Here is a 10,259-nt window from a genome sequence, read left to right on the forward strand (position 1 = left end):
TTAGCTCAGTTGTGTGTGCTCAATGTGGGCAGCCTTGCAGTATCTACCAGCAACTCGCTTCACATGCAGAACAATTACCGGGCACTTTCCATGTTTATATGTGGAGTAGAGTTTTAATGAATGTTAGTCTTAAATTATTCCATTTTCTGCATCCATATGTTGTTGTTGCCGTTTAGTGATTCATGTTAGACTTGGTTTGTACTCGTACTCATTAGCTGTTAAATTCCAGGTTATTGAGGGAATGTGTTTTTTTTTTTACCGATGACAGCGCTTTGTGTTACTAAAGGTCAACAACTGCGCACAAGCATGTCACGTAACCGCAGTCACCTCTCTCACTTGTACATGCTGATGCTGTCAACAAAATGATTGATGCTTCTTCCGTGTTCTTGCAATCCCTGCGCTGTATCTTGTGTCTGCATATTTGTTTGTGTGTCAAGAGCCTTGACACGGATCCAACCGCCTCCATCTGATGTATGGAAACTCAAAACACATACAGTTTGGCAGCCCCATAAATGTCTGTAGCTCTCGACTGACTAGTTAGCAAAACCTCTGCCATTAACAGAAGATCATTATTTTTCTTTATAAGTAACACATCATGAAGATGAAGCTGAAAAGCCACAGTCCACAAAGTCAGTCTTGGCTTCATCTCCAATGAGTAAGAAAACACAGTGTCGCCTAACACATAATCCACATCATAGGAAAATGGTGTTTGGTCCCCCGGCAGCGTGACATCACTCAGTGTTTCCCTTCCTTGACCTTTGTCAGACGCCAGCTCCGAGGACCAGACGGGGGGGGGGGGGGTTGCCGGTCTGAGCAGCACGTGCCTCGTCAGATCTTCAATATCTAATGTGTCAGAAAACTAAAGAGAAGCAACTGAAAGAAGTGCCTGGACTCCCCCCCCCCCCCCGGGCTGCTGTTGATCTTTGCTCATTAATTAGTTGTGATAGCTGCGGTTGCGAGACCTTGAAGGGACACCAAGAACAAGTCCACAGTTCCGTAACGAGGAAATCGCAGCGTTCAAAAAGTTTCCTCGCATTTGAGCTCCCTGAATGTTAAGCAGCACACTTTGTGGTGTGTCGTGGACAGGTCCAAGGTCTGCAGAACTTTGCAGAAGGTTTAAGGTCTGAAGAGCTGAAGCTTGAACAGGCAGCCAGTTCAGTCAGCAAGTCATTAGGGATAATATTCCTCTTGTGACTTCTAGTTCTATAACATACAGTGCCAGTTATAAATAAATGCTTGAGGACCTGCCGGAGTTATAGAGGGACAGTTTGATGTTTTGGTCGATGTAGAAGTTGCCTCTTTTGCTGAGAGAGAGATACAAAGGTTGATGCAACTCTCAGTATTTCAGGTGTTGAGCAGCTGGAGGAACCACCTGGTTAGCTTATCGTGAAGAGTGGAAACGGGGGAAGGAGCTTAACTGACTGATGCTTGTTATAACTTCTTAAATTTACTCCATGTAAAAACGTTTTTTGACAATTGTTGCTTTTAAATTTAATTTAGTTGTCATGAAGAAAGACATTGTCACTGTTTCTTGTGCTACACCTGTAGCCATAGAAAAAAAACAAATACATATACATAGAATAGACATATACTTAAGTAGTTACAGTACTTACAATACTATAGTGTGTACCATTTTCTTGGCAGGGTCGAAAAACCTACATTTTAGAATGATGTACCGTCTTCACTGCATCACTGCTCCGAAGCATTTACAGCCTTAGGTGAGTTTGCACAATAGTTGGGCCTTTGCAGAGACAGACACAAAAAACTGTAATAGAAAAGACAAAAGTACACAATAAAAATGCCATAAAACATCAGTGACAGTCAGCAAATGGCTAGCCAAGTGCTTGCCAATCAAACTGGGTTAAAGGTTCAGTGTAAGATTTAGAGACATCTAGTGGTGAAGTCGCATGTTTCAGCTGAATCCTCCTAACCTTACCCTCCCCTTCCAAACACGTGAGAGAACCGGTGGAGCCTTCAGTTTTTCATAAAAACTCAAAAGGTGTTTAGATGGTCCAGTCTGGGCTACTGTAATAGACATGGCGGCCTCCGTAGAGATTACCTGCTCCCGCTGTAAATATAAAGTTTTTAAATATAAAGGGCCCATTCTAGGGTAAAGAAAACTATGTTCTGTTTTGAACTGAGATTGCAGTTGTCAGGCGTTGACGCTATGTCTACGTATAAATCCAGCATTACTGACATATTCTAAGGTTATTCTGGTCAAAATAGTAGCACTGAAACCAAAGATAACTGTTGTTTTTAGATAATCCATCTCTGACCTTTTTACATGATCATACACAATGCAGAAACATCACAATCATTTCATTTTTCCTAGACCTGCAGATGAGGTCAGCAAATGTCTTAGTTTTATCAAACCAACTGTTTAAGATCCAAAGATATGAAACAGACAAAAGCAGACAAGGGTCTCATTTCAGAAGCTGGAAACAGCATTCATTTGTTGGTGGCCTTTTGGTTTAAAAATGGACTTGATTGATTGGTTGATTAGTCAGTTAAACCAGACATTTCAATCATCTGGGCTCCAGCTAATGTTATTAAACCATCAGTCTTCACAGAACGGCACTTTGAAACGACTCGATTCCTTTTCTTCGACTTTTATTGCACAAAGGTCTTCCTGAGGAAGCTGTGACCTCCGACACACTCAACACTAAAAGCACAGAGTTGATATTTATTGTGGCCTGCTGCACTGGATTGTGTGTGTGTGTGTATGTGTGTGTGTGTGTGTGTCTCCAAACTTTCAGAAACTAATAAAAAACCAGCCTGACCTTAGATATCACTTTGACCATTGTGGATTTTGATGTGTTCTTTTGTTTTGAAAACTTGAACACATGACGTAGGAATTATGATTTAGTAGCTTGGGCTTGTTCGTATTAACTCGTAACCCCCACAAGGATTTTATCTTAGTGGGACGTGTCCACTCCTGCATCTTTCCTCTCTTCCACCACTATTGAAATAAATTCTGATAATTTTCAGTAGTTTTACGGCACTTACCATATCAAGTGCCTCCGTCCAGGTCCCCCAGAGCCTCACAGCCCCCTGCTGCTACCAGTTGATGGGTGGAGAGGGAGGAAGAAAATGAAGAGGAAAGGAAAAGAAAAAAAACTTCTAGGAAAACAAACACTGGTCCTGCGTCTTGGCACTCTTCTCTTAACCCTTTCACTCCCTCTGGCTTGATGAGAACACCAACTTACTCCGGGCTGCTTCGCTGTGGTGTTTTTTAAACACCACGATGTTGCATAACTGAAAGTCTCCTGAGGTTTATTCGGAAAGATGAATGACAAAATAGTTTTTTCTTGTTTTTGTTTTTAATAGCATTTTCCTTTTTTATTGCAAATACATATACAAAAGATTCTTTGAAGACAGTACAAATACATGGCGGGATGGGGGGGAGGCTTATTGGGATCCTCGGTTCTTTGATATTGAGAGAAAAGGAAATCGAGCTTGCAGAGCAGAGAGAAAAGGGATGGTCCCTCTGGTGATCGCACAAACAAAAAAGGCCTGACAGGAGGAAAAAAACGGAGCGTTTTCCAGTTCTTTCAGCCATAGTTTAAAGTCAAACTCAAAGAAATTCACAAATGACAAATAAATCGTACACGTTTTCGTAAGATAGCCCAGCCCGGACCCTCAGAAAAACACAAATACATACTTAAAATAGACATTTAGATTAGATAAATAAACCAAAAATAAAAGACGATTACAGCGTGTACCTTTTTTCTTCTCTCTAAAGTACCCCCTGGGTTGACAATCTAAATTTAAAAATAAGGGGGAAATGATATGCCGTCTACACTGCAAAGAGAACAATTCATTAGTTATAAGAATAGTATGCAAAATAATTACTTTGAAATAAAATTAAAGCTAATAAATAAATAAAGTTTGAAAGACAAGACTTAGACCTGGGCAGGGGGAGGAGGAGGTTGAGGACACCAGCGTGGTGGGAGACTGCAGGGGGAGGGGGGGGGGGAGACCCGAGGGGTCAAAGGTGACTTCCTGTAGCTGTCAAACACACGCCGTTAGACGGTAAGTGTAATCTCAGCTGTGGCACGCACACACACACACGCACTCGCACATATATAAAAAGTTTGAGAAAATGTAAAATCTAAGGCACGGAGGGTTGGAAAGGGGGGAGGGGGGGCGCCGCAGTCTCCCCCTGACAGGACAACACAGCAATGTGAAACAGAGTGTGTCTCTTTGTGTCTCAATGCTCATGACACATAACTTGACAAGGAAGAAAAAACTAAATTTGACAGCATTAACAGCTTAAACACAAACCATACTTGCTGAACGGCACCGGACAAATAATAAAAACGACATCAGAACGTACAGAAGCCGTCGCATGAGCTCAAACGGAAAAAAAACTGACGCATCACCACCTGTGTGTAGAAGTGACCTGGTTTGAAAAATATAGAGCTTTTTGGTTTTTCTATCTACAGGTACAAATAATTACCCAAACCCTCCCTTCCCTCCACCCCCATGGGATACAAACTGCCAGCGTATGAAGAAAAAAAAAAAAAGAAAGAAAAGAAACATAAACAGTACCTACGGAAATATCGACAATCAATAAGTCCTCACAGAGGATTTTCTTAAGTCTCTCCATCTCTCTAAAAATATATATATTTATAGTTTCTATCATGGTACAATAGCAAGGCACGACGTGAGCCAATCACAAGTCCAGCTCTCCTCTGCGTTGAATTCAAGTGTCTGATTCAAGGGAAGAACTCTCCCTGGAGTAAAGTGTTTTTGGAATGTGTGTGTTTGATCGGATGTGTGTGTGGCTGTACATCTCATTGGCTGTGTGTGTGTGTGTGTGTGTGTTGTCTCTCAGTCTGTCGGGTGGCTCATGGTCTGGTGAGCTGGGTGTACACCGGAGCCTGCTCCCAGTGCTGTGGGCTGCTCTGCGGGATGGAGGGCACTCCTGTGTTGTCGGCTATGGGCGTGTACATGGGCCTCTGGCTGGGGCTACCCATGTAGCTGAATGTCGAGTACAGCCCCGAGCCCTGCCCGGCCCCCGCGTGGCTGTAGTAGGAGGCCGCGGCGCCGCCCCCCTGGTGGTCGGCGTAGTCGTACTGCTGCGCCCGGGAGATGGCCGGGTAGGAGGAGGAGGGGGGGCTGTAGTGCTGCAGGTTGAAGGGGCTGTAGGTGATGTGCTGCGGGGAGCCCTGCTGCTCACTGTAGTGGCTCGGACTCAGCTGCTCCGTCTTGATCTGGGTCCTTTGCTGGGCCTGAGCCGCCTCTGAGCCGCCGGTCAGGGTGTGCTGCTGCCCCTGCTGGTTCTGGCTTTTGACCAACCAGGCGGCGGCACCCCCCGCCTGCGGGCTGACAGGGCCGCCACTGCTGATGCTGTAGCTGCCTGTGTAGGTGACCGGCGCGGCGTGGCCAGGGAGGCCCGGGTGGCCGTTGGGCGGGAGGTACTGGTCAAACTCGTTGACGTCGAAGGTCTCGATGTGGGAGATGACGTCGCTGCTGAGCTCGCCGATGTCCACGTCGCGGAAGTCGATGTTGAGCTGGCGCCCGCCGGGGCCTTCGGGCAGAGAGCGGATGCCCCCTTCACGCTTTAGGTCCATCTTGCCTGAGCTGACATCTGTCTTTGGGGTGGTTGGAGGGGTAGGGGGCCCCTGGGAGCCTGGAAATACAAAAAAAATAAACAATACAAATGAGCATGTGTTCGGAAAGGAATTCTCTAACTTTCAAAAATGGTGGTGTGGGCAGGATTTTGGGCAATTATGAAAGCACTGAGGGACAAATGCAACTACTAAGAAAACTTTTCTCTCTGCTCACCTGAGTGCTCACCCGGAGAGTGCACCTCGCCCATGCTGGAGGCCGGGGAGTCCGCCTGCTGCAGAGCTTTGAAGATGGCATTAGGAGAAATGTGCGTCTGCTCGCTGCCGTCCTCCGGCTCGCTCTGTCCGTTCTTGACCGACTTCCTCCGCCGGGGCTGGTACTTGTAGTCCGGGTGATCCTTCTTGTGCTGCACCCGGAGGCGCTCAGCCTCCTCCACAAACGGCCGCTTCTCGCCTTCGTTGAGAAGTCTGTTCGAAAGGAATAGCGTTAATATAATACTTTACCAAAACAATAAATTCCATTGGGAGAAGGGAAATAATGTGTTTTAAACAAAATCCCTATTCAGTTTAAACAATAATATAGGTTATAACACAAATTAAAGTTAAGATTCATTGATTAATTCACAGACATTGCATCCTAAACCCGTGCGTAAAAGAGTTTTCACACATACCTCCAGAGTTTCCCGAGAGTTTTGCTGAGCTCCGCGTTATGCAGGTGTGGGTACTGATCCGCCAGCTTCCTGCGCGCAGCCTGAGCCCAAACCATGAAGGCATTCATCGGTCTCTTAACGTGAGGCTTGTTCTTATTAGATCCGTTAACGCGCACCGGCATGGGCACCAGAGTCCAGTCGTAGCCCTTGAGCACCTGGGACACGGCGTCGCGGATGCATGCGGGGAACTTATCTTCCTCGTCCTTCTTGAAGTCGAGCAGGGTCCCGTCCGCCCGGAGCAGCCCGTTCTCCGACGGCCGGGTGTTCTCGGTGTCGGAGCCCGAGCCGGACGGGCACGGGGAGCCCGCGGAGTCCTCGGACATGCTCGGGCTCGGGACATCAGAGAGACACTTGTCTTGTTCCTCCGTCATCTTCAGGTAAGGGTCGAGGAGATTCATACGCGAAACTGTTCGTTGCCAAATTACGCGTGAAACGGGTGAGTTCTGAAGGCTCTCACGAGAGGAAGACAGCCTCTGAAAGTCACTTTATCTTTCCAGGATGAGTCTGAGAGAAGTGCACAGAAAAACAGCTGATACTCAGTCTCTCTCTCTCTCTCTCGGCTTCTCCGGCGCGTAGAAGCGAATTGGAGAACGAGTGTCTTTACGCACGGAGCTGCGCACCGAGTCCCTGGTCGAGTGCGTCTGTGCAAATGGATCCGCGCTTAAAAAAATGGCAGAAAAACCAAGCCAGCTGATGAGAGTTTTCTCTCAACTGTGCAGGACGAGACGGTGAAAATGCTCCGTTCCAGTGTCCGAGTACAATCCCCAGGACGCGCGAGTGCTTTGAACTGCGAGCGTTGTGCGTGCAGCGTTTATAAGAGCGTTACCATGCTGCACAGGAAAGCCCGAACCTGATTGGCTGGCAACGTGTGACGCCAAAGTGAGGGAATTTGATCTCTCCCTCTTAACCAGCATAGAAAACACAGAGACACTTTCTCCAACACACACCGACACACACACACACACACACACACGCACACACACGCGTGCGCTCGTTGCCCTCCAGCCAGTATATTTTGCACGCTGTTTAATTCTGCTGCTGGATTATTTCATACACTGCATAAGGAAAGAGTGATTTCATTAAAACATATACTCACTACATTGTATGTTATTGCACTCCAACTAACCAAACAGGATCATTCTATCATGAAGGGATGTAGCAAAACAAAACTAAATCTGTTAACTTTTATAACTGGAGATTATGAAATCTCCAGCTATATTTTATAACTGGAGATTAAAAAGTAAATAAACAAAATCTGTTTATTCACTTTTATTCACAGACAGATTTTGTTTATGGGCAGTTTTCTGATCCTACTTTTAAAACTTTTAGTTTCTTTCTCCACACTGGTCCACCACCTACAAATACGTAATGTCGCCAATAGGGGGAGACAGCAGACCTCTCTCCTGTTGCTGAGAGCCGGAGGAGGAGGATGGAGGAGGGTGGAGGGGCAGCTCCACAAGCTGCAGCAGTGCAACAGTTGCACTCAAGACACCAGCTTCTGATTATTATTTTTCTATTGCTCGCCTCATATCCAACAACTGAGCAATAATCTCGACTTCTGACTTCACTTTTCACCAAATGTCATTTTGGAAACAATCACTTCTTTAGTATTTTGTTTTCCTCACTTGTGAAGATTGTATCCTTCACTAAAAAGTACCATTACTGCAATATAAAAAGACCACAGCTCCCAGCACAAGTTGTTGTTGCTGGTATTGTCTTTTTGTCCCGTCATCTACGTGTTTGTACTGTTTTTTCCCTCTTTTTGTGATGCTGGGTGTCCTTGGGCTCAGGGGAGCTGGGGATCGAACCACGGAACCTAGGAAAACAGCAGAACAACCCCGACTAAAACATGTCCTAATTTTCGACTCTTGGAAGTTCAATTACTATAAATATCAATATTGTGTTGTTATTACTAATGTATAAATATGTAGGACGCATTGTAATGTTGTAGCTGGTCCACTTTAACTACTTTGCATACCGCTGAACAGTTAAATAAAAAAAAAAACACACAATACCTTGATCACAGGTTTTACATGTGGAATATTAACTTGGGATGTCACTAGTGGGTCTAACCAATAATGCAATGGAAAATTTATTTTTCAACATCTCCCTCTCGTGTAGGCAGAAAGTTGCAGAAAATGGAAAAACTACTAAAAAAGTACATAAATCCCCTGAGTGAATGTAGTTAGTTACTTCTCCACTGCTGTCAACTATGAATGAATCAACATGAGTGATTTTAGTTTTTTAGAACACACACAAACACACACACACACACACACTCACACACACACACACACACACACTGCCTTTGTCCTCTCTCCGGAGCCCAGCAGTGCGACTCTGCAGCCGGGGGAACCTGAAGTGTTCTGCTGTGGTCACCGATGGTAACCGGCCTACGCACACGCCCCCTTTGATTGTTTATTATGCTTTGTGGAGATGTGGAAATGTAAATCTCAGTTCAGGCTAATGTGGACAACATGTGCTACCTGAAGTCGCTTGTAATAGCTCACAGATGTCAGGTAGAGCTAATTTCGCTGCCGCTCGCTCCGTCCCGATGGAGCTGCACAAGGAGACACCACAAGCCACAGATAGACATTTATTTTGCTTTGACTCTCCTCCCTCCCCCTTTTTTCTCCCTGCGCTGAAAAGAGAATGCAACAGTCTCCTGGCGCTGTCGCGTCGCTGTGCTCCCAGTTAGCGTTCAGCGTCCGGCTGCTCGTACTCTGAATCACTCAGTAATTCTTTCACTCCCTGAGCAATTAGGCCTGCGGTTCCGAAACACTACAGCCTAACATCGCCGACTCCTTCAGTCCCCTGCAAGTTTATTTACATGAGGCATGCTTATTTAAGACGCGCACTTTGAACACAAATAGAGAGGGAGCAGCTTGGCTCTGCGTCCGGAGCTCGTGGGACGGCGCTGTGGCCGCGTGCGCGCTCCTCGCCCGTTACACGCATTCGTGTTTACTGGTGGAGGGACGCAGGCGTGAACACGTTGACTCACGGAGCCACGGCGCAGGGGGTGGAAAACATGCTGTTGCTATTGACAGAGTAAACGCGGACAATGGAGCTCTGCGAAGACGAGACGGAAAAATCAGGAGAGTATCAGGAAGGAGAGAACGGAAGAAGGATGACGGCGATTGAAAAAGCGGGTGAACCCTGTCTGTGTAGGGCAAATAAAGCAGCTGCCCAGTTGTCACACACATGTAGGTACGCACACATTGACAGGAGATATGACCTTCACGCCCGGTTGGCATCTTGTCCAAAAGCCAATAAAAAGGCTTCACAAACATGGGGTTGAATAAACTCCTTTTACACATGTCACACAGTCAAGTTCAACTGACACTTGTAAGATAGAAGATCAGTTCAATCAACTCCCCCAAGGGAATATTTGTCGATCGGGCATTTTCACAAATTGTCATACTTGCATTGACAGCGTTTAATCAACCGATTTAATCCATTGAATTCTGTCGTCCATTCTGTGATTGTCTATGTGGCCAAAGATGGTGAGTGAAGGAGGAAGGCAGGTGGGCGGGGCGAGGTCTTGGGAAACTTCTCATCTCGACTTGAAGCTACAGCGTAAAAAATCGGAGCAAACAGACAGAGTCAACCGCCAAACTCTTGTCTGCTTTTCTTTTGGGAGGGTACAAAAACCTATGTTCACATTTCTAATACACATTCTGCTTTGAAGGTGCAATGTTTGCCAATTTTAAACATCAGTATGTTAATAATGAACAGTGCAGTGGTTGTTTGAATCCTGCCTGTTTGGAATTGGCTTTTTGTTTGGCCCGTGCTGATGCTGGTTGCAGATTTCTTTCCTTAACTGTAAAAAAAAAAAAATTACCTGCAGTTATTAAGCCACATCAAAAGTGAAGAGCTGCTGCTGGACTCCACAGAGCCCTGAAGCTGCAAAAGAGCAGTCCACCTGTTTATTCAAAGATTGGTGCAGAACCCAGAACTGGAGAATCAGTTGTCACTG

At 45.9% G+C, this 10,259-nt stretch overlaps 1 protein-coding gene across 1 annotated transcript; it reads right to left on the reverse strand.

The window, feature by feature from the left end:
- Positions 1–3,312: 3,312 nt before the first annotated feature.
- sox9a (SRY-box transcription factor 9a) lies at positions 3,313–7,053 on the reverse strand. The gene is made up of 3 exons (XM_062378467.1): positions 6,245–7,053; positions 5,791–6,041; positions 3,313–5,635 (listed from the first exon to the last, which is right to left on the reverse strand). Exons 1-3 carry the CDS (start codon positions 6,679–6,681, stop codon positions 4,851–4,853), a joined length of 1,473 nt encoding a protein of 490 aa, XP_062234451.1. The 5' UTR covers positions 6,682–7,053; the 3' UTR covers positions 3,313–4,850.
- Positions 7,054–10,259: the final 3,206 nt, after the last annotated feature.

Source organism: Platichthys flesus, chromosome 20 (genome assembly GCF_949316205.1).
Source record: "Platichthys flesus chromosome 20, fPlaFle2.1, whole genome shotgun sequence".
NCBI classification, from domain to species: domain Eukaryota; kingdom Metazoa; phylum Chordata; class Actinopteri; order Pleuronectiformes; family Pleuronectidae; genus Platichthys; species Platichthys flesus.